At 40.5% G+C, this 25,135-nt stretch overlaps 1 protein-coding gene across 6 annotated transcripts in view; it reads left to right on the forward strand.

Moving 5' to 3' along the window:
- Positions 1-25,135, forward strand: part of Itsn2 (intersectin 2) — a 123,340-nt gene that overhangs the window by 35,333 nt on the left and 62,872 nt on the right. For 5 of the 6 annotated variants that reach the window (XM_028875400.2, XM_028875381.2, XM_028875391.2 and 2 more), the window contains 14 exons: positions 583-646; positions 1,869-2,032; positions 3,589-3,795; positions 3,918-4,014; positions 4,880-5,019; positions 6,216-6,279; positions 6,820-6,957; positions 7,395-7,480; positions 8,677-8,939; positions 9,682-9,831; positions 11,036-11,176; positions 12,288-12,375; positions 15,660-15,799; positions 16,951-17,031. In XM_028875400.2, coding sequence (XP_028731233.1) covers positions 583-646; positions 1,869-2,032; positions 3,589-3,795; positions 3,918-4,014; positions 4,880-5,019; positions 6,216-6,279; positions 6,820-6,957; positions 7,395-7,480; positions 8,677-8,939; positions 9,682-9,831; positions 11,036-11,176; positions 12,288-12,375; positions 15,660-15,799; positions 16,951-17,031 — 1,823 coding nt within the window. The remainder of the gene's footprint in view (positions 1-582; positions 647-1,868; positions 2,033-3,588; positions 3,796-3,917; positions 4,015-4,879; positions 5,020-6,215; positions 6,280-6,819; positions 6,958-7,394; positions 7,481-8,676; positions 8,940-9,681; positions 9,832-11,035; positions 11,177-12,287; positions 12,376-15,659; positions 15,800-16,950; positions 17,032-25,135) is intronic. The other variant, XM_028875409.2, reaches the window with a different exon arrangement.

Below are 25,135 nucleotides of genomic sequence, written 5' to 3' on the forward strand. Positions count from 1 at the left end.
CCTGAATCAAGCCTTTACCACTAACAGCACAGCTAGCAGTGTTCTGTTGGTTTCCTTTGTTCCTTGAGCCTGACAAGGATGCTACAGCATGTTAGAAACATACTCTGCATGCTGTGAGTGCTGCAGGAAAACACTGAGCTCAGAAAAGCCATCGTTCTATAGCAAGTTTGTTCCACATTGCAGTGGGAGACATTATTATTTTGTTCTTTAAGACTTTCCATTTACAAACTCCATTCTGAAAACCCAAGCAAAGAGGAATTGAATTTTTGTGTTCTTGGTATGTTCAGCAAGCATACATAGAAGGATGGGGAAGCTCATGAAGGAATGTTTTCTTAGCACTTTGTACTTTTAATTAGAGAACTCTTTTAGGGTGAAAACTCAAAGATGAATAATATATTCTCTTTACTGATTAGTAGAGAGGATGTTAGTGGTGACTTATATTGTACTAAAATGCAAATAACTTGGCATGTACATCTATAACTCACATACTCTTTAATGATCATCATGCTGTTATTATTCCTAAATATTAGGATAATTCCATTTGCTAATGTATCACTTGGCTTTTGTGCTTATTACTTTCAGGTGATCAAGCCCGTACTTTTTTCCTGCAGTCAGGTCTGCCGGCCCCAATTTTAGCTGAAATATGGTAAGATGCTTTCTTATAAATGTACTTAAGTTTCTGATGGGTTGTTGTTTTTTTAAACAATATGGTGTTAACATCAGATTGTTTTTATTTGTACTCTTATTAAATAAGAATATTTCCTTAGCTCTTTGAAAAATAAATTACACTGAATAAATGAGTGAAAGTAATTTGAAGTTTTGTTCCATAGGACAAATTTCTAGTTCCATTAGAATTCAAGAAAGAATGTATGACTTATCATTGAGAAATATTTCTGTACAATTTGGCGAAATCTCAGCTTCCTCTTTCTGTTATCTTGTTGTAGTTTCATTTCTTTTCATCATCTGTAAACCCCAAAGTAGTCATCCCTTTCTTTGCTCCTACTTAAGAATTATTCTAGAGGAGCTAGCGAGATGCTCAGTGGCTAAGAGCATTGGCTACTCTTACAGAGGACCTGAGTTCAATTTCTAGCACCCACATGGCAGCTCACAACTATTTGTAATTCAAGTTCCAGGGGTTTTGACACCCTCTTCTGACCTTTGTGGGTACCAGGCACACATGTTGTGCATATACATACATGTAGGCAAAACACTCATACATATAAAAAATAATAAATTTCTAAAAATATTCTAGAGTATCTGCGATTGTGTTTTTTAATATATTTACAATAAATGAGATCTTCTACTTCATCCTTTTTCCATATGAAACATTTGTGTGCTTGACAAAATGCTAGTCACAAACATATTTTCAATTATTTGAACAAGTCAGTAAGTTAAACTTAGAATTTATGTACCTATATAAAATACACATACTATGTAGACTTGGATGTCCTAAAACTTACTCTGTAGATCAGGCTGGCCTCAAACTTGGAACAATCCTTTTACCTCATCTCTATAATGCCTGGGATTACAGGGGTCTGCTCTCATTCCTGACTTCGAATTATAGTGTTCTTGAATGATTATTTTCTGTCTACATTGTTGGAAATCCTCTGTGAACTGTTGATTCCCTGTGGTCTGTGAGCATTTTGTTAGGTACTGTCTCTGGCTAGTATTTCTCACTATGCAGGTTTTCTGTTATTCATATATATATATATATATATATATATGTCTACTTAACTGAGTGATGGTCTCCATGTGAAAGCTTTGGCATTGGTTTTATTTTCTAACCTCAACAGTAATTTTTGTTTCCTTATTGCCCCCCCCCCCACACACACACACACACTGATCTACTCACCTCATTCTCCTTTTAGGGCCTTATCAGATCTGAACAAGGATGGGAAGATGGATCAGCAGGAGTTCTCCATAGCTATGAAACTCATCAAACTAAAGCTTCAAGGCCAGCAGCTGCCTGTGGTTCTCCCCCCTATTATGAAACAGCCCCCCATGTTCTCTCCACTCATCTCCGCTCGTTTCGGTGTGTATTTATTAATTTATTAGCCTTATTTGGTTGTTAAGCTTGATTCTTTGAGGATCAGGAAAGGATTTATTAACACAAAATGGCAGTTCTCAGACTTCATGCCTTTAAGAGAAGAAATCTTAAATGTACTGCCATAGCTAAGTGTCCGTGTCTGGTCTTGCCGGAGTCCTCCGTCACAACTCCTAGTTGTGAATAAATGATCTGCCTCCTTAGTTACAACTGACTCTAAGTATTGTTCCTATTAGGTTCTTCTGTCTCTCCTGGAAGGAGAAAGCAGGATGCTAAGTACTAGAGGCCACTGAAGGAAGGCGATGGGGGAGGGGCAGTCAAGGAGAAATGGTCAATGTTATGAAATTACAGTTAGAACAAATTCTGGTGTTATGCTGTATGGTAGGGTGACTGGTTAACAGCTTTGCATTGAGTATTCCAAAGCAGCTGGGAGAGAAGATTCTGAATGTTTTTAGCACAGAGAAATAATAAATGCTCAAGGTGGTAGATGTGCTAAATCCTGGTTTGGTTATATATGTATCCACATATCAGAACACTACACTGTACCTCAGAAATAGGTACAGTGTATGTCCTTAATATTAAATAAATAAAACAAGATGATTGAATAAATTTAAACTCACTTGAAGGGGTTTAATTTATGTAGTAATTTAAAATCATAGATGAGTAGAATTTCTTTAATTTAAAGGTTAATTAGCCAGCTAAATTGAGGCCAAAAAAATTGTAGACTTTGTCCTAATTAATTTACACACTCTTCAGAAATTACCAGTTGGTATGCTTTCCATATAATTTTGACTAGCCAATTTCTTATTAATTATATGTGAAAAGCACTCATTTTGAATGGGATATTCAATAAGGTGTTTCTGTGTTAAGAAATACATTCCTTTACAGCGGATACTAGATTTTAAACACTGTATTCTTCCACTCTTGTGCTCAGCTGTAGAGATAAACACCAAATCACTGGTTGGCCATATTTTTATGTTGTATTTAGTGTTCCACAGTTAAGAAAATAAAAGTTACCACTTATTTTAAAGACTTGGCTTTGAATTCATAGGTGTATAACTTGGAGGGAAAGTGAGATATGTGGCATGTTTGCCAATAAAACACACATAAACATGTCTGCCACAGCACCTGCTATTAGAACCTGTTAGTTTGTTTGAGGAATGAGCATGCGCAGTAGTCTAGTAACTTAGTAGCTTGGATCTGTTTTCCTTACACAGAAAACCATACAGTCAGATAAAACTTTTTATCTTTGGCATACTGTTTTAGTTGACAAAGATTGCTTAGTTGTAGTGTAACAGGAGAAGAAAACTCAAGTGATGCCTGGGCTCACCTGTAGCTCATACGTGGTAAATGATTAACATTCAGAGCAGTAGCTTATCTCCTCCACTTCAGGTCAAAGCTGCTTTAGGGAGTGTTTGAAGGGTCGATTGCCAATGGTGTTTCTACAAACACTGGAGCTGCTTCTTGTGCTGAGACTTGCTTTGGGGCGTGTGTTTTATAGTTGACTTGGTACCACTGAAAACTGTGTTCTCTTTTATCTCTAGGGATGGGAAGCATGCCCAACCTGTCCATTCCTCAGCCATTGCCTCCAGTTGCACCTATAACAACACCCTTGTCTTCTGCAACTTCAGGGACCAGTGTTCCTCCCTTAATGATGCCTGCTCCCCTAGTGCCTTCCGTCAGTACATCATCCTTACCAAATGGGACCGCCAGCCTCATTCAGCCTCTATCCATTCCTTACTCTTCTTCAAGTAAGTGTCTAGTGAGTCAGACATGTGAAGGGACACGTGTAACATCATGTTACAGTTGCTGGTCAGAGTGTGGAATTGCTAGGACAGATGTTTTCCCTTTTCTCTCTTTTTTTCCCCCACAGCTTTGCCTCATGCATCATCTTACAGTCTGATGATGGGAGGATTTGGTGGTGCTAGTATCCAGAAGGCCCAGTCTCTGATTGATTTAGGATCTAGTAGGTATGAAAACTTAACGCATAGAACTTTGTCTGCTTTCAGTGTGGATTTTTATTTAACAAGCCCTGGGCTTATCCAGGTTATTATTTTTTTTTTTTGGTTTTTTCAAGACAGGGTTTCTCTGTGTTGCTTTGCGCCTTTCACTTGGTAGCCCAGGCTGGCCTCGAACTCACAGAGATCCACCTGGCTTTGCCTCCCGAGTGCTGGGATTAAAGGCGTGTGCCACCACTGCCCGGCGAGGTTATTCTTTATAATGGACAAGTATAAATATTTAAGATAAGTTTTCTCTTTTATTGTTGATTTTCTTGTTTTTTTGAGACAGAGTCTCACTGTGTAGCCCTGGCTGTCCTGGAACTCACTCTGTAGACTAGACTAGCCTCCAACTGAGAGATCTGCCTGCCTCTACCTCCTGAGTGCTGGGACTAAAGGTGTGCGCCATCACACCTGACTGAGGTGGTATTTTTTAAATTTAGAAAGCACAAGTGTTGTTTATTACCTGCCATGGAAGTCATCATAGTTCTCTTCAAAACAGTTACAAAGAGCTACCTTTCACCAGAAAAATATTGTCTTGTAGCTTAATCACTGACTTTTGTGACTTAATTTTTTTTTAACATCATTAAACCATAGTTTAACAAAGTAAGAAATGTAGACAATTATATCTTTTAAGTGTGTTTGGAAGATAGGAAATGCCACTTTTAAAGGTCCTGGACAGTAAAATGCCTGGAATTATAGGTTCTTAATAGATGGAGGTGTAGGTGTCTGTTGCCATTATATTATATAAGGAATGATCCTTAGTGTCTTTGTCTTATATAGTTAATTAAATGTATTTTATTTGGTAACATAAAATTTTAAATACATTTCATTATAGCTCAACTTCCTCAACTGCTTCCCTCTCAGGGAACTCGCCCAAGACTGGGACCTCAGAGTGGGCGGTTCCTCAGCCTTCAAGATTAAAGTATCGGCAGAAATTTAACAGTCTAGACAAAAGCATGAGTGGATACCTCTCAGGTAACTGGAGTAGAGTGCTTATGAGACCATTAGTCCTTTATGGAAACTTTTTGAAAAACTATTATTTGAATTTGTGCTTTGTGTCCTATCTAAAGTTCTAACATTCAAGACATTTAGAAGACATTTCATACATAAGAATATTAGAAGTGTATAATTATTGAAAGATGGATTCAATTTGATTGCTTTCCTCACATTCTTATGCCAAGTTGAGTACAAGGGTATACACCCCACCTTTTGGAGAAGCATCTCTCAGGAAGAGCAGGCTTCATCTTGTAGCTTCGAAGTGAATGAAAAGCCCCGACTACAGGGTGCGGCAGGGGCAGCGATTAGCCTCAGCTCTCTGAGAGGAAGTCCAGTTTCCCTGCTCGCCCTTTTCATTGCTCACTGTTTGTGCTCTGACTCAAGTGTGTCTGTGGAACATCGGAGTTCACTTTAGAATATCATGTAAATTTAGATGGTGAAGCGGCCATACCCAAGGGATAGATGTAGAATAGGCAAGTATGTCCTACCTTCTAACGATCACATTCCCTCTTCTCTCAGCAAATAACTTACGTCGGACAAAGTGAATGATGATCAAGGAAAGGGGGTCAGGAAAGACTGATTTCTGTCTTGAGTCCTGGCATGGACAGTAATGCAGTTCATAGAGAAGAGAGAGCGGTTTGGAGTGAAAACTGGGGAGAGGGACATGATGGGGACAGAGAAGTTTGAGACATTTTTTTTAAAGTTGCCTGTGAAACATACATTGGTTGGCTCTAGATGTATGAATAGAGAGGTGAGGTTTGGGCTGCGATGTGCATGAGGAGGTCATCATGGCTTCAGAAGCTCAGGAGGCCCAGGGGGACTGACAGGCTTCATAGATCAGGTAGGAGGAGAGACAGCGAAGACAGAGGGACAGGAGGAGAGCATGCCGGGAGAGAGGTGTGGGGGAGGTCTCATCTCCACGCTGGCAGCTTGACCCTTGCTCTTGGAGCTGTGCGGAGCACTGTCTTGCTAGAAGAACATGGAGGAGCACCCCATCCTCACTAATTCCAGACTCTGACTCTTTGGAGCAGTACTGTGTTCGATTACTCCGGAATGCTCAGTGCCTGGGCCATGATACATTTTGTCAGTCAGTGTTCCAAGAAATCAGCAGCATTATCTGCATGACGTACAAGAGGCTAAAGTAGTCTCTCTTCCTGGTTTCCTCTCTCAATCAGGGTTTCAAGCTAGAAATGCCCTTCTTCAGTCAAATCTGTCCCAAACTCAGCTGGCTACTATCTGGTGAGTCTGTCCATTGATGATTTCAGTTATAGATTATCTGTTATCAGAAATCCTTCTGGAAGATCGTTTCAGAAAACACAAACAGAAAAGTGATTGTTTCTGTGCAAATTTATGACTCAAGCATGCTCCATAAAAGTGGGCATTTGAAAGTTAATAGTCACCTGGGAAGCATACTACGTTCTTGAGAACTTAGCCTTTATTTTATAAGTGACACTGTAGTTTTCTTTTATATAATGACTTACATTGCCATCCAGAGATTATTTCATTTTTCATATAGTAAATTGAACATGGCACATGATAAGCCACCTTCTCAGAATGGGCAGTTGCCATGAGTCAGTGTCTTCCCTCTCTTTGGGGCTATGAAAAGTATGGGTAAAAACTGACTCATTTTTCTGTTTATGTTTATATTTTACTAAAATATATTAGCCTAGCATTTGTGCTGTCATTATTATCACTCGTGAAAATAAAAGCTGTACTCTGAAGTTAGTGAAAACCCAGAGAGAGAGCTTTGTGAACTGTGAGTTGTCCCATTTCCTGCAGGACTCTGGCTGACATTGATGGTGACGGACAGTTGAGAGCTGAAGAGTTTATCTTAGCGATGCACCTCACTGACATGGCCAAAGCTGGACAGCCGCTTCCACTGACTTTACCTCCTGAGCTCGTCCCTCCATCCTTCAGGTCAGGGCCCCTGGAGCTGCACACTGGGTTTTCATCACTTAGGAGTGATTCCTACTTCAGAAGCTGTGCTGTAGTTTAGAGCAGAGAGAAATATTTACTCTATGATTTCCCCATTCAGTGCGTCATGCTAGGAAGGAGTAGATAACAGGAGTTGTTCTCACCCTGTTACAGAGAAGAAATGTATCGGTTTAACTGAAGAGATGAGAAAAACTGCCCAAGAATAGCAATCGGGATTCTAACATCCAAGTACTTTGTACATCATAACTAAAGGCCAGACTGTGTTTAAATATTCTTAGTACTATATTTTAAATATTAAGTTGTTGAATATTTTCAAATATTGAAATATATTTAAATATAAGATTACTGTTGGTAACCTGTATTTTTTAGTCTGAAAATTCTCAGACTGTGTGATGTTTTTTGTTGTTTGCTTTTCTTAGGGGAGGGAAGCAAATTGATTCCATTAATGGAACTCTGCCTTCATATCAGAAAACACAAGAAGAAGAACCTCAGAAGAAATTGCCAGGTGTTAATTTTACAATTTTAATTAATTTGTTTATTTTAAAATTAATTGTATTTACTTTAAATTTTATTTTGAAGTACAAACAAATATTTAGTGTTTATAGACTTACAAATTATATGTTATATGAAAAAATTAATGGATGGAATTTGTGTCTGTGTGTATGTGTGAGTGTGTGTGTGTGTGTGTGTGTGTGTGTGTGTGTGTGTGTGTGTGTTACTGGGGATTGAATCCATGGACTTAAGTAAACAAGCCAAGTATTTCTATCACTGAACTATGTCACCAGCTCATTGGGGTGTTTTTGTTGTTGTTGTTTTGTTTTGTTTTGTTTTTTGTTTTTTTGTTTTTCGAGGCAGGGTTTCTCTGTGTAGCTTTGCACCTTTCCTGGAACTCACTTGGTAGCCGAGGCTGGCCTGGAACTCACAAAGATCCACCTGGCTCTGCCTCCCGAGTGCTGGGATTAAAGGCGTGTGCCACCACCGCCTGGCTCATTGGGATGTTTTTAATTATTCATTTTAACAAAGAATAAAACTGAAAATGATGAAGGAAGAGGAGAGAGTGTGTATGTTTGGAAAATTAGTGTTTTTTCCACATTAGGGAAATGAAATCAGATCGAGCTTTGTAATAAACTCTTTAGCTTTGAAAAAAGTTTTAAATGTTCACTGAAAGAGTGTACACATAATTATTTTAAATTATTAAAAAGTTTGTGAAAAGACTGGGGTTATAGCACAATAATAGAATGTTTGGCCGGCATATGCAAGGCCCTGAGTTTGATTCCCCAGCACTGCAAAGCAAACCAAACCCAAAAACTGCCTTCTTCAAAAAGTTAACGACATACAGCAGGTAAAACACAACCTTGGTTATTAAAGAAGGCACTGAGAAAGGGTAAACCAGTTATTCTTATTGGCTTAGATAATCAAAGTATGCTTGAATTTATTCAAGCATAGACAGTTGTGGGTTTTTAAATGGCTATTTTTACAGGAAAGCAAATCCTTTCCTATTTACATTTGAGTTAAAAGTATCCTTAGGAGAAGTGGCCGGAGAGTAAGAGCACTCAAACGACTCCTACACCACAGTGGATTGAACTAGATCAGAGGTTCTGTAGGCTGTGGGAGAAAGCATACAGTCTCCATTTATCTGTCTGTCTATCTACCTCTCTCTCTCTCTCTTTCTTCCTCCCTTCCTTGCTTCCTTCCTTTTAGTTACTTTTGAGGACAAACGCAAAGCCAATTATGAGCGTGGAAACATGGAGCTGGAGAAGCGACGCCAAGCCTTGATGGAGCAGCAGCAGAGGGAGGCCGAGCGGAAAGCCCAGAAAGAGAAGGAAGAGTGGGAGCGCAAACAGAGAGAATTACAAGAACAGGAGTGGAAGAAGCAGCTGGAATTGGAAAAACGCTTGGAGAAGCAGAGAGAACTGGAGAGGCAGCGGGAGGAAGAGAGGAGAAAAGAGATAGAAAGACGAGAGGTGATTTTCAGGTTCTTCCTTAGCACGTCCCTGATGGATGACTGCGCGCATCTCATCCACGAGGACTAGCTGACCTTTTTACTTTTGTCATGCCTCCCATCTGCGTCGGGCCACTCCACCCCATGCAAAATCATTCTCCTTCCCTGGACCTTGATGTGAGGACTTAGGGCTTCCTGGCAGAGGTCTGTGGAAGCCGGATCGTGTGCAAGTGAGGCCCCCAGCAGAGGGGGATTGAGTGTGCAGCTGAGCCAGTGACAGCTGCAGTTCATTTGACAGCAGGTCACCAGCAAGCCTAGGCCTCAGAGGCCGTCTGAAGACTTGAAGCCCAGGGAGGTGAAGCTGCAGAGAGCAATCCAGAGCAGGCCTAGTAAAGAGGTTCTGAGAAACACTGGCTGTGTTTTAACGGCCCGGAACGGAGCACAGTAAATTACAGTGCTTTGAAAAATCATGAATGGAATTATTTCTCCTCCGATACCAGAACAAAGGCATAATTATTTATCTTGCTTTTTATACTTAGGAAGCCATCATTTAGCTTATTAAAAGAAGGATGACTATAACCAAAGATGGTCTTTGAAGCAGTGAAAAGTGATGAATCAAAGCCACTTTTGAGGATCTTGTAGACCCACCGAGAGAACGAAAGTTCCTCACCTGCCCTTAGGCATTATGGCCACTCAGTCCTAAAGGTTTTGAATGGTGCAAATTACTTTAAATTTAAAAGTTAACAATAATTTGGTGTTTTTAGGCAGCAAAACAGGAGCTTGAAAGACAGCGTCGTTTAGAATGGGAAAGAATCCGTCGGCAGGAGCTTCTCAATCAGAAGAACCGAGAACAAGAGGAAATTGTCAGGCTGAACTCGAAGAAGAAGAGCCTCCACCTGGAGCTGGAAGCAGTGGTATGGCTGAGGTTCAGGGACGTTGTCTGGACAGTGCTGCAGGCTTACCTGACCAGGGTTTGCTTAAAGGGGGGAAACACGCAAGCTGCTTGCCCTCAGGATCTCACACCATTCCTCGCAGTTTGAAAAACTCGTTTTTAACTGACATTAGTCACTCTACTTAACTGACTTTTACACGTCCAATGCTAGCGGGTTCAGTTCTTTGGAATGTAAGAGGAGAAGATAAAAAGACAGAATCCCATAAGCCTAGCCTTGCTAGAATGACAGGAGTATGCATGATGAGTGCTTTCCTGTATGCTAGAACCAAATTGAGATCGTCTTAATCTAAATATTGCTTAATATTTTTTGTTGGCTTGAATTGCATTGAAATAACCTTTAAAAATAAAATATCGCCGGGCGGTGGTGGCGCACGCCTTTAATCCCAGCACTCGGGAGGCAGAGGCAGGAGGATCTCTGTGAGTTCGAGGCCAGCCTGGGCTACCAAGTGAGTTCCAGGAAAGGCGCAAAGCTACACAGAGAAACCCTGTCTCGGAAAAAAAGGAAAAAAACAATAAATAAATAAATAAAATATCATGCTAGGTGATGGTGGCACATGCTTTTAATCCCAGCACTTGGGAGGTAGAGGCAGGTGAATCTGTGAGTTTGAGACCCGCCTGGTCTACAGGGTGAGTTCCAGGAATTCCATCTAGTGAAGGTCTGCTCTGTTCTTCCCTCCCTAGGAAGGGAAGGATGGGGTGCTTTCTGCATAAGGAAAAGATTATTAGTGTAGGAAAAAAGGACTAAAACCCAAAAGTTCCTTCTGGACATTGTTTAACTAAAGGAGATTAGAAAATAACATTGAAGGTAGAAATAAAAGCTGAAGAACATCTAAAGAATAAATTAAATATACTTTGAGATTGTTTATGGTAGTTATAAATACATAATTCAGAAAAAATTCAGTATGTTGTATTTGTGCTTTTTCACATAGCGTATGGGATCTTGCTCTCTGAAAATGATTTGTTTCTTGCTAATAATTCTTCATATAAATAATGTAAACAGATCCCAATGAATTATAGACATTTTTCTCAGACTGACTATGAATCCTAAGTGTCATTTGAAATTTAACTAAATAAAAGTATTTTCCCTTATTTTTTTTACTGTATATATGCATTTGATCTTTCTATAGGATTTTTTTATCATATATATGTATATGATTTTCCGATAGAGTGGAAAACATCAGCAGATTTCAGGCAGACTTCAAGATGTCCGAATCAGAAAGCAAACACAAAAAACTGAGCTAGAAGTTTTGGATAAGCAGTGTGACCTGGAAATTATGGAAATCAAACAACTTCAACAAGAACTTCAGGTAGGTCTTTTGCAGCTGAGTGGACCTTACACACATGCAGTCATCAGCAGTCTTCCTATAGATAGTCAGTTAGGGAGTCCTGAGCCCCTGACTTTCTGGCAGACCTATGATAGAAAAGATCAGAAAGTCCATAGGCTAGATGTGAGCTAGGTTCTGCTTAAATTCATATATAAACATGCTTCACTTTGAACTTTAATAAAAATTATCTTTATATGCTGTTTAGTTCATTTGCAGATCAAGGCACTAACACTGTCTGACATGGATATACTCTGCAACAAAAGTGACATCTTCCTGCTGTACATGGCCAGGGAGCAAGGCAGGATACTACTCCCTGTAATGAGGGAACGTCCTCATGGTTTGATCACTTCTACAGCCTTACCCTTATCACTATAGTGTTGGGAGTCATGTGTCAGCCCTGGAATTACTGCAGGACACCCGTATTTACACCGTATCATATATTACAATGAAGTTGTTACTATTAGGTTCAGGAAATTCTGAGTTGAAGTTACTCTTTTCAGAACTGTGGTGAGAAAATATTAAATGTTTCTCTCAGAGACCTGGTACTTCTTTGCTTGTGAAGTGGAGTCTGGTTCAATTGTTGGTATTTGAAAATAGGGACACTAAAAGTATTCTCTACCTGGAGAGTCTTCTCACATAACTTCTTAACTGCAAGGATGGGTAATTGGTCTCCCCTGTCACAGCAGAGCCATTTCTTCCATGGTTTAAAACTGCTTCCTGTTTCTCCCTAAGATCTCAGTCCCTCTGTGATATGTACTTATGCATTATGGAGTGTCGTGGCCTGTTTACATGTGTTGTCTAGACATGGAGGCCCCTCTCATTCTTTGCCAACTGTCATCCATTACAGTGCAGAAAAGTTGAGGTCTCTAGATACTCTCCGTTGATGAAGGCGTTCTTTATTACCTTTAAATTTCAGCTGCCCATTCATCAGTATTTGATTCAATATTTTCTCTTTATATCCTATGTAATTCTACACTACAGCCATGTAGTATTTCTGTTGAGTCTTAAAAGTGATTAAATCATGTTTTAAACTTTTCAGAAAGTTCTTAGACATTATATTGTTTTAATCAGATTCTAATTTTCTTTTTTAAAGGAATATCAAAACAAGCTTATCTATCTGGTACCTGAGAAGCAACTACTAAATGAGAGAATTAAAAACATGCAGCTCACTAACACACCTGGTAAGTCTCTGAAGTTTGTTTCCTTTCTGAATAATTGTTTTAATGTATTATTTTTAAATGGCATTATTCCATTAAAATGATATTTTGCCTGTAAGTTAAATTTTTCAAAATAATGTGAAAAATATTATCGTAAATTGTATTAGCTACTTATCTCATAGCTGTGACCAGATACCTGACAAGAAATAACTAAAGAAAGGAAAGGTTGCTTTTCGCTCACAATTTGGACAAAGATACCAAGTAATCAGTGGTAAAGCATAATGGTAAAGCATGATCTCATATAGAAATAGTATAGGGAGAATGGATAACCGCATGCAAAAGGGTGAAATTGACCCTTGATTTCCCTACATGAAAATCAACTGAAAATGCATTACAGACCTAAGCTTGGGCGTAGGAGCTCATGCCTATCCCAGAGCTTTGTAGACTGGGGCAAGCAGATTGTCATGAATTTAAGTCCAGCCTGGGCTGCACAGCTAATTAATTCCATGTCAGCCTGGGCTGAAAAATGAGACCCTGTCTCAAAACAACAACAAAGATAGAAGAGTAAAACCTAAATATAAAATACAAGCTATAGGGGCTGGAGAGATGGCTCAGAGGTTAAGAGCACTGACTGTTCTTCCAGAGGTCCTGAGTTCAATTCCCAGCAACCACATGGTGGCTCACAACCATCTGTAATGAGATCTGGCACCCTCTCCTGTATACATAATAAATAAATAAATCTTTAAAAAAAAATACAAGCTATAAAGCTCCTGAAAGAGGACAGACAAAAGTACGTTGATATAAAGAAGATTTGCAACCATGTTTAATATACTATTTTATTAATTCTTTCAGGATTTCACACAGTGTACTTTGATCACTTTGCCCCCTACTCCTGCCCCCACTCCTCTCAGATCCACCCCTGCCTCTTCATCTCACCTCCACCTTCACAGCGTCTGGTCTGTTTGAGCAGGACTTTTGAAAGTTATTTATTTATTTGTCTTCATGTGTGTCTGGGCACTACATGTGTGCAGTGCCTGAGTGGCCAGAAAAGGGCATTGGCTCCACTAAAATTGAAGTTACAGCAGTGAGCCGCTGTGTGGGTCCTGGGAATCAAACTCCAGAGGTCTGGAAGAGCAGCCAGTACTCTTAACTACTGAGCCAGCTCTTCGGCCCCATTGACAGTTTAACAAAAATCACCACAAACAGAAAAATAGAAATAGGAAATTGTCATAGAAATAGTCTTTTTTATATATATTATCAAAAGCTCAAGAAATCTGAAACAAGTCATTCTACATCCCACTAAAAGAATTCTGCACAGCCAAGGAGATACCCAAGATGCAAAGCAGTCCACAGAGAGAGAAAATATCTGTGAATTATATATCTGATAGGGGTTTGATATCTAAAATATATAAGGAATTCATACAACCCAATACAGAAAAATCCCCAAAACTATATATCTGATAGGGGTTTGATATCTAAAATGTATAAGGAATTCATACAACCCAATACAGAAAAATCCCCAAAACTAACAGAAAAACTCCATATGGTCCAACATAAAAATGGGCAGAAGACTTGAATAAGCATTTCCCCAAAAAAGAGATAAAAATGACTACTAGATATTTGAGGGGTGGTCACCATTGCTGATCATTGAATTAGCCCCGCAGACCTGTTAGGATATATGTTATCAGAAGGATACGAAATATGAGTTGGTGAGAGAGGAAAATCTGGCATCCCATTGGTGGGGATGTAAATCAGCAGATATGATAGAAAACAGTAAGACAGATCCTTGAATTATTAAAAATTAAACTACCGTATGACCCACATCTGAGTGTGGATCGGAAAGAAGTAAATCACTGTCTCAAAGGTATGTGTGCACTCCCTGTTCACTGTGCGCCTGCACAAGTGTGGAAGCAGATGTCCATCATGTGTGTGCACTCCCCTGTTCACTGTGCACCTGCACAAGTGTGGAAGCAGATGTCCATCATATGTGTGTGCACTCCCCTGTTCACTGTAGTGCCTTACAATAGCCAAGGGTGTAAACATACTCACCAGCAGGAAAGCAGATAGAGAAGAATGTGTGTGTGCACATGCATACACAGAAAATGGAATATTCCACCTAAAAAAAAAAGAGGGAAGCAGTGTCGTTTGTGACATCATGGATAATCTGGAGACTGTAGACTCAGTAAAATAAGTCAGCCACGGAAATACAATATGTGTGATCTCACGTGTGAAATCTAAAAACGTTGAACTAAGAGAAACAGTAGAATGGTACTTACCATAAAAATGAATTTTACCATAAAAAGATTAGTTATATTAAAACAATAGCCATAATGTAGACTACTATGGAAATGGAACACGATCTGCATGTCCTAATTGATAAGATATATTGTTAAATTTACAATAACTGAAGATCAGGTGTGTGGCTCAGTGGTAAAGTGCTCACTTAGCATGTGTGCATGAGGCCCTAGTTCAAGCTCCACTATCGCCAAAATTTAAAAAACCAAAAATATAAACAAATATGTGTTATAGAATGCTGAAGATAATGTGAGCCTGTTAAGGAGAAGTTTGGTGAATACTCACATATCTAAGTACAAATGCTTAAAAGGAGAAGTTAGGGTTTTAGATGAAGGAGGACTTAACTTTTTACTCTGCATGTTTAATTTTATTTAAATTCTATACTTGATTTCTATACCTTAACAATACAAAATTTCGGAGTATGTATTTAGATAGTAATGTTACTATTTCATTTTAATGGAAAACACTATAGTTATACCATATATTTATACTAGTTCCTCTATTCTTGTGTAAATTTTTTTTAATCATGTACAGTGAAACTCTCTCTTTTTACCTTTTAAAATGTGTTATTAAATAGTCCTGTTAGTAATGCTTATTGGGTCCTGGCTGTGAGTAGTCCTCTGTTCTTGAGACCGTTATAAGTAAGTATGAAGCTACTTTAGCAGTGTATTTTGTTAGCTGAGTATTCCCTGAGTCCCACTTTGTGCTATGGTTTTATATTTACCTCATTTAATAAGGTATGTGGTATTATGCCTATTGTGTTTGGTCAACCACCTTTTCTAATGTAGAGTTTTTTGAGTCCTGATCCTTTTCAGTAGAGAACCAATATTTATATCCATTTCCTTCGAGGACCTTTACAAGATATTGTTTGGGAATAAAAGGTATTGTCTCTTCTACTCACCTATGTATTATTATATGCCCTTTGTATTTCTCTAGTTACATCATTTTGAGCAGACAGGAAATGACAGGAGCGTCTCCCAAATGTAAACTGACTTGATACTTTTGTACTTCAGATTCAGGGATGAGTTTACTTCATAAAAAATCATTAGAAAAGGAAGAATTATGCCAAAGACTTAAAGAACAATTAGATGCTCTTGAAAAAGAAACTGCATCTAAGCTCTCAGAAATGGATTCATTTAACAATCAACTGAAGGTATTTCTCTTCTATTATCTTCATGACTTTGTAACTGCTTCTTGTAATGTGTTACATTTTCATAATTGATTATATCACGTCATCTACTAGAATCATATTGTTTTTAATGTTCTCTAAAATTTAGTAAATATTGTATCATAAGATTAAATATTTTTTCCAGAGTTTCTGGGTTTTAATGACTGTGCTTTTTATTGGCAAACATGCATTTCAAAAGCAGCTGCCTTAGTCAGCCCTTCAGAACTAAAGTCGGCAGCATTCTGAAGTAGAAAACAGGCGGGCATAATGGTGCACACCTGTAAATCCTGTAAATCCCAGAAGTTGGGAGGCTGACACAAACGGATTAGAATTCAAGGCCATTCCTCAGTAACCTAGAGAGTTTAAGACTAGCCTGGGCTACATGATACCTGTCTCAAAGCATGGAGGGGGGGATGAGCATGGACATTTCAAAATTACTCTGGTGGTCGATCTGTTAACACACTTAATTCTTTTTCTTGTTTGTCACTTTGTTCTGCTATAATTAACTTTTGTGAAGCAATAAAGTGCATAGGGAAATCTAAAGGACAGTGTGATACTATAAACTTCATGTAGTTCTTGATGCATTGGTTATTGTTTGCCCCTGTGGCAGAGCAGGTGCCGAAGCAGACTGTGTGTTTTTCTTTTGGGGCAATGGTAATTGAATACTGAAGCCATATGAATGGAGGTAATATAATGTTAGTTGGATTCTGAAGCTGTGAATGGAATGCTAAAATCCAGACTAATGGTATTTCACTCAAATTTGGGAGTAGTCTCAGTTCATCTTTTGCTAACAGTGCATAAAGTTATGAAAGCATACAGTGTTGTATAGTAATTCTTTAAGAAAGCTATTTCTTCATATGGTTTTTATCTTGTTGACTTATTTAGAGTAACATTAGCAACAACTATGGAATAAACAGCATGATAAAGAAAAGACATCATGGTGGCTTCAGTTAAGGACAGAAAATTGAGGTGAATAATGCTGATAATGTACTTTACACAAAGATACCTTCTTTAGAACAATTAAAACATGGTCGTTTGTCACTGATGTCAAACACGCCAGTCAAGTTATCTTCCTGAAATTACTTTTTAAAATCTGTACATAGTTTAACTGGCCTTTTATCTGCCTTATCTTACAGTGTGGGAATATGGATGACTCTGTTCTTCAGTGCCTTTTGTCTCTGCTAAGCTGTCTCAACAACCTCTTCCTCTTACTTAAGGTTATTTTCTAATATCTAGCTTCCTTTTTATTTTTTATTATTTGGTTACTTTACTGTTTTCTTTTTTACACTGGACTATTCTTTGCCTTTATCTGATTATCTTTGTTTGGAATAACATACAATAAACCTTTTTTTTCCTTTCTGTTTGCTCTGATAGCCTTCTGCTGTCTAACTGCCTGTTTGAGTTTAATGCCAGAAATCAGGAAGGCTGCCCACAGCGTCCCCCTTCATGAGGAATCCAACTGGTTCCCTTACGTTATCTCTGTGGACTGGGTTAACTAGTGGGGTGATTCAAGGGGAAGCTAAGGGGATGTGAGAGGAAATCACCCATATCCCTGAAAGCCATTGCTTGAGTTTCTCCTTCCTGCAGTCTAGGGCAGGGTCTTGCCCTGTGTGCACCGTTCTGCATCCTAATTCTACCTAAGGGAAAAGGGAAAGAACCAGTAATACAAGGGCATCATTACTTACCAGGCCTTGTATTCTAACACACACCCGAGGTCAAAATAAATACGTGTAAATCATGTGCTTTGCCGTTTCCAATTCACAAGACTATTCAAAACAGTCAACGAAGTCCTCCTTTAATGTAGTTTAAAGAGAGGTGCTTTATATTAACCACTTGCCTACCCTTGTGGATTCTTGCTACACTTCCTCCTCAGTGCTAAAATGTGTGGCACTAGACTGCTTCGTATACGTCCCACAGTAATTGCACCTCAGCTCTCCTTTGGAAAAGGCAGGGCAGAGTGCAGAAGCCGCAGTAGCGGGCGGGTCCCAGGGGCTGACTCATCTGTAGGGTTAGAACATGACTGACCAGGGATCTGGTCTCAGAACTTTGCTGCAGCTCATGTGAAACTGAAGTGTGGGTTTCTCCGTTGTGAAATGAAGATCAGTGCAGATTGGTGGACCGAACTCATCCATAGACTACTGTCTGACCTTCCCTTAGCACTGGAGCTCCACAGGCCGGCTGATGATCCTGTCTTGCTTTACTTTCTTTCCTCTGCTTCCTGCCTTCTGGTTTTTCACTGCTCATTGACACTTTCATCAGAGGACACTACAGGGCAGTGAAGTCTGTAAGTCAGTGGATAGGAAACTTGAGCGTAGCTACAGAAAGCAAGAAAAGAAGCCTTTGTAGTCGTCACTGTAAGATGATCCAGAGGGATCACAGCACAGTGCGGAGGACTTCCATTGACTCCCTCTGAACCGCACAGAAAGCACCGTTTCAGCTGAGTAGTAAGCAGAAGCTGGAGGCTGTGGATCAGCAGTGGATGGGATGAAGACTGTTAAATGCGTATGAGCAACTCTGGAGAGAGTAAGAAAGCATGAGGCTGGAGGAGACAACAAAGAGAGGATGTGAGGGGGGGAGATGAGGCTGAGTAGAGATGACTATGATAATTGGTAGAACCCAGTCTCTGAAGAAGTAGATTAAGTAAAGGATCCAGGGGCTAAGGAAATGGGTTACGTGTTTGCCATGGAAAGGGTCTGTGTAAAAAAGCCACATGTGGCACACCCACCTGTAATCCCAGTGCTAGGGAGACTAGGCGGGGAGAGACCCTGTCTCAAAAAACAAGGTGACGGCTGTCTCAGCCATACTCCAGAGACCAGGCAGGCCCATGCCCCAGGAGTAGTCAGCCAACACAAACCGGACTCCACAGTTTTGTTTGTTTTCTTCGTTTTTAAAAGAGAAAGAGAATATGAAGCTCAGTGGGTAGGGAGGTGGGGGAGGAGTTGGGAAGAGTTGGGGGAGTGGGATGAATACTCACAATACATTGTGTGTATAAATAAAAATATTATCAAAAGTAAGGCAGAAAGCAAGTGAGGAGGGCATATGGTGTTGAACTCTGGCACACACAGCATACACATGAACACACACACATTCACACCCCCCAAGAAAAGAAGAAAAAAGAAAAAATCCAGAGCATAGATTAAAGGATTTCTTTTAAAAAGAAGAGCCGGGAGGCAGTGACACACGCCTTTAATTCCAGCACTTGGGAGGCAGAGGCAAACAGATCTCTGTGAGTTCGAGGCCAGCCTGGTCTACAGAGGTAGATCCAGGACAGGCACCAAAACTACACAGAGAAACCTTGTCTTGAAAAACCAAACCAAAACAAAACAAAAACCTTGCACAGGCTGGAGGGGTAGATCAGTAGGAGAAGGCACTTGCTACCAAGCCTGATGACCTAAATTCAACCCCTAGGACCTGTGTGGTGGAGGAAGGAACTGGTTCCAACAGTACATTCTCGGACGTCCACATATACACCATGGCATCTGTATATGTTTGCATACACACAAATCAAATAAATAAGTAAATAAATGTAATTGTTGAAGAAAGAATTGTTCCAGTAACATATGGGAAAAGATCAGTGCAGTTCCAACGTAGTCTACTGAGCAAGTTCCAGGCCAGCCAGGAATGTTACACAGAGAAACCCTGTCTTGATAAACCAAAAAGAAGAAGAAAAAAGATCAATGCAGTTACATTGGTTGTAGAAAGCAGGAAGTTAGAGGCTTCAAGACTTGGGATCTGTTGAGTCACTACAAAGACTCTCCCTGGGTAGGTGAGAGAATGGGATAACCACTCGGGTTAAAAAAAAAAAAAGGACAGATGCAAGAAGTTTTACCGATTTTGAGATGGGAAGCTAAGGAGTTCTAGTCTGATGGGTTCTAGGTGAGGTTTTTAGGAAAGAGGATGGACAGGGGGATTAGGAAATTCCCTAAACTAGATGCCTTGGTTGGTGGGGGCAGGTGAGCACGAGCTTGAGGGAAAAAAACAATGTGTTGAGCAATGTTAAATGCCTCTTTCATTCCAGGTAATGAGTTTAAATTGAAGACTCCAGGCCTAATTATATGACTCTCCTCCCCTAACGCACAGCTGCTTAGATACAAGAGGTAGCAGGTGAAACAGGTTCATGGCTGCTTCTTACAGGCTTGAGATCTTAGGAGACATTGGCCAAGGTGGAAGGGATGGGGAGTTGCAGATCTTAACACAAGAATTATGATAAAGATGAGCTCTGAAATAGGAACTGGATATGAATGGATCCTAGAGGAAGAGGGGCTGATTAAGAGAGAGAATGAGAAAGCCAAGAGAGTAGGGGTCTCGGAGAAGCTGAGGACCCCTTGAGGTGCCTGTACCAGGTTTAAGAACAGCTCAGAGCCTTGAGAGCATGTGTGAAGAATAGGGTATTTGGCCAGTAACAGTTCATAGTGGAGCCCAAGGTGTACTAGCAGGAATGGTCCATTAAGAAGCATTTAGCCGGGCGGTGGTGGCGCACGCCTTTAATCCCAGCACTCGGGAGGCAGAGCCAGGCGGATCTCTGTGAGTTCAAGGCCAGCCTGGGCTACCAAGTGAGCTCCAGGAAAGGCGCAAAGCTACACAGAGAAACCCTGTCTCAAAAAACCAAAAAAAAAAAAAAAAAGAAGCATTTAAAAGGTCTGATCTCAGAGTTCGGTTTCTATTGGACATCAGTGCAGAGGCCAGACAGGAATAAATGAGAACCAGTGACCAGGTGACCAGTAGCTGGCAGTGAAGTAGTATGCACACACAGACAGACACAGGGTGAGCCCTCCTGTGCTGTACAGAGACTTTGGTTGTTCGGATTAGGGAAGAGTTGCCCAGAATCTCTAAAATCCCTGCTGTGATGAAAGCTACTGCTATTGACTGGGAAGAGTAAGTGAGGAGGTGCTTTTCCATAGAGGAAAATAGAATCCGCCAACACCAGAGTTGTTAGTCGCACCCTCCAGGTGGCAAGGGGTGATCTGTGTGTCAGGTATACCTTTGGAACATGTCTCTTCAAGGCGGGGTACAATAACAGGAAGTGTGGACCTGAAGAACCGCTGCAGGGCATGGGGAAGGAACTTTGGTTTCTGAAGCAAAGTGTCTTAAATATGTTTATGCTGTGGACTCCTTTCTAGATCCATCTCACAGTATTTTAAATGAGTGTCTGAGGGTGTAACTCAGTGCCAGAGCACCTGCCTAGCATGTGTTTAGCCTAGGATCCCCAGCACTGCTAAATATAAACATACATATGTATGTTTTAAATGTTACCAAATATAAGTTCAAGAATATATGATTCTATGTTTATGAATTAAATAAGACCTAGTGACAGATAATACCATTTTTAAGTCAGAATAGCAAGTAACCTATAATTATAAGAATATCTTCAGTTTCTGTTGGTGAAAATGTCATAAATGTGAGTAATAATGTGGTGGTTTATTGCTTGCATCTGACATTGATGGAAATGTTGGATTTCAGATAGAAGCTAGTAAAAATAAAAATTAATTTTGTCCCTAGCCATGTTCATGGACTTGTGAAGTCTACTAAAAATAATTTTAAAGCCTTAGAAATGTGCTGGCTCTCAGATTACCAGCTATTGCCCTCCAGGGAAGGCAGAGTGGTTTGATGTGCTGACCTCCTTGTCTCAGGTATAGAGACTGGAGTGATTAGACTCCCCATGTGGATCATGCATTGGTCACTTTGATTGTGTTGCCTTTTGTTCTTACAGACTGGAGGCTGTTCTAGTGTGAGTGGATTGAAAACCATTGTAGTTTATGTGGTGGGTCCATTTATCATGCTGGGTTCCTCTAGGGAGGCTAGAGTCTTGCTTTAGGACTAGTTCTTTTGCCTACAATCCCAGCACTGGGAGGCTAAGGCAGGATCTAGGCCACCCTGGCCCACAGGTGCCTTTGAGTCCAGTTTGAATACAGTCTCTACATGGTAAGAGCCTGTCTCGGAAAAAAAGAAAGTGGAGTGGGGGAACTGGGGAGGTAGCTCACTTGGTACAGTTTATATTTGAATGGAGTGGTCAGTCTGTTTAATATACTTATTGACAGATTTGGACTGGGAAATGTCATTTTTTTCTTCTATTATTTTGCCTCACTATTTTGTGTTTCTCTTTCTCACATTGCCCTTTTTTAGTACATATACTTTTATTTCCTCCCTTCTCTCCCTCCCCCTTCCCTCTCCCCCTCCCCCCTTCTTCCTTCACAGCTTCATTCACATATTTAATATACTTTGAGCACAGTCTCTCTCACTTAACACCCTCTCCTTCCTAAAAAGTCCTCCTCCTTCATCTTTTTGAAAATTTACTTCATTTAGTTAGGATTCTGCCTGAACATGGGTGGGGAGTTATTTACTTAAGCTGTGGCAGTTTACCAGTGGCTACATCCCCCTCCCGAGCAACCTGTAACATCTGTAGTCGCCTCAGGGAGGGATAGGAACTTCCTGCCTTCTTCCTTCCTTCTCTCTAACCTAGCTGTGCTGTCTTTTACTTTTCTGGTAGTAGGTATCCTGGAGGTTACGATTTGCAGACTTGATTTATATTAATTGCCGGCATGTATGTCTGAATACCATGTGCATGCCCAGTGCCTGCAAAGGCCAGAAGAAGGTGTCAGATCCTCTGAGATTGGAATTACAGATGGTTGTGAGCTACATTGTTGGTGTTGGGAATCAAACCCAAGTCTTCTGGAAGAGCAGCCTTAACTGCTGAGCTATCTCTCCGGCCTTTTTCCTTATTTCTTGAAGCATGGCACTGACTTCTGGTATTCTTCAGAATTTTTGTTGTTGTTGTTGAATTCTATCCAAGCTTTTTATATGAAAAAAATCACAGAAATAATTTGGATATTCACTTGTAATTTGGTAAATGAAATCATCTTCTTTCCAGAGGCAATTTTCTTTTGCTTCTAGCAAACAAATGGGATAGATCACCTTAAGTCAGTTACTGACTGAGCTGGTTCAAGGTGAGACTGGTGTGCTTCTGTAGTGGTTTGGATGAGGATGGCCCCCATAGGCTCATAGATTTGAATACTTGGTCATCAGTTGGTAGAACTGTTTGGGAAGGATTAGGAGGTGTGGCCATATTGGAGGAGGTGTGTCACTGGGGGGTGGGCTTTGAGGTTCCAAAAGCCTAGATCATTCCCAGTTAGCTCTCTCTCTGCCCCACACTTGTGGGTCAGATGTATGTTCTCAGCTACTGCACAAGCTTGCCTACTTCATGCTCCGTACCGTGATGGCTCTCCAGAACCGTGAGCCCCTTCCTTACTCCCTAATCCTGAGGTGCCCATGATAGGCATTCAAAATGGGTCCTCTTCAGAAGGAATTCCAGCTCGTCTCCCCCGGTCCTTCACAGAGGTAGCTGCTCTGCTTCACTCCATAGCCTGCTTTCTCTCAGCTTCTCAGGTGGGTGAGTGCCCGGAAGGAGAGAGCGCTGTGTGTCCTTTACCTCTCAGGCTTCCTCCCTCCAGGCTCCTGACATCTCTGGCTCTCTGACAGTGTTCCTGTACTTGTAAATGAGTAGTTTTTATATCATATTCAACTTCTAGTTCTTGACAGAACTTGAAACTACAAGAATTACTCAGCTTTTGCTGGGAAAGGTCCCAGTTAATAGACTTTTTGTCCTGAGTCAGCCATTGGAAGAAGGCCCATTTCAAGGACTCTAGGCTTGACATAAAACCTCCTTGGAAAGTACTACAGCTCAATCTTAAAGGATAAATTGGAGGGCTAATGTTACACAGGCTAAAATCAGACATGAATTTGATTGCTCTTCACACTCCCTCAAAATGTAGTATTCTCCTTAGTCCTGGCTCCTACCACCAATAGCTGATATTTATTGAGAATCTAACTATGTAGCCTGCAATATTCTAAGCACTTTGCCTGGATTAACTCATTTTACCCTCCTAGCAGTTCTGTGAGACACATCAGGAAATGGTGAAACTTTCCTGAGATAATTCGAGTCATTATTGAGAGAACATTACTCAAACTCTGATGAACTTCTCTTAGAGGCATGCTTAACCTAAATCACCCTGCTTCTTCTTGTAGTCATGTGGTCTTTGCCCTTCAGTAGAACTTAGAGGCAAAAATAAGAAATAAAACCATGAAAGAGACTTAACCTGAACACAGCATTTGTATTGTTGCTAACAATCTCAGTCACCACCCTTAGGCCAGACCTCCGGTACAGTCAGTTTACCTCTGGCATAGCTTGTTTCTGAAAATATATAGGTTGGCTCGTCTCCCCCAGCCCTTCACAGAGGTAGCTGCTCTGCTAACTAGGAGGGTGAGGGGACACCATACACTGAAAACAAAAATGTATTCAAGTATTGTCTAGCTCCTTCCTTTGCCCTTACATTTCTTGTGATTATTTTAGGTTTTTTCCTTCTCTTCCTCTGTTTTGTTTTGTTGTTTGGTTGGTTAGTGTTAGTTTTCTCCTTCCTTCAGCCTTCCCCCCCACACACTCTTGTTTACTGTAGACTCCAAGAGAAAGAAAGCCAACTCAAGATGGTAGCTATTGAGCGACCCAGGTTGCATGGGTGGGCAGCAGAGCTGCTGGAAGGCGGTCCTACAGTGCTGAGCAGTGCAGGTGGAGGTCAGCTCCCTAGTCCCTGCCCTACCTACCGCTGCCTCTAATCTTTACCTTCTGTCTTATGTCGCTCCTGGTCTCACCTGGTAGTAAAGGAGCCAGATTGAGTTCATCTAAGTCTAATGAGCCAGAGAGTTTCTCTTTATAACACCTCGTCAAGGTGTCTGTATCCCCAGAAAAGATTCTGACCCGGTTTGGATCATATTCATGTCCTTTGAGTAGTCAGTCATTCTGAGCAGGGAAATGCAGTGCAGTGATCATTTAGACCAAGAGTGAATGATTGCTTCTCAATGGAAATACAAGAAACACCGAGACCTGCCAAAACCACACATAAAAAGTCCATTGTGTATGCTTGTGAACCTACCACTGGGAAGGTGGACACAGGTCCCTGAGGCCGGCCAGCCCAGATACTAGGCAAGTTTCAGGCCAGTGAGAGAGTCTGTCTCAAAACACAAGGAGTTTGGTACCTGAGGAATGACACTCAAGGTTGACCTTTGACCTTAACCTCTGGCCTACACACACACACACACACACACACACACACACACACACACACACACACACTTTACAGAATTTTTTAAAATGTTATTACAAGCAAATTGTTTTCCATATTTTAATTAATTTCATTTTCTATTGAAAATAGCCCTTCATATAATTGGTTTATTAAATATTCTTTGTCCTTTATAGATGAACTGATGTGGAAATAGGTGAATATAGCATGTATTTGTCTTAGTAGGTGCATGAAGTACTTATTGTAGTAA

Source organism: Peromyscus leucopus, chromosome 22 (assembly GCF_004664715.2).
Source record: "Peromyscus leucopus breed LL Stock chromosome 22, UCI_PerLeu_2.1, whole genome shotgun sequence".
Classification (NCBI taxonomy): domain Eukaryota; kingdom Metazoa; phylum Chordata; class Mammalia; order Rodentia; family Cricetidae; genus Peromyscus; species Peromyscus leucopus.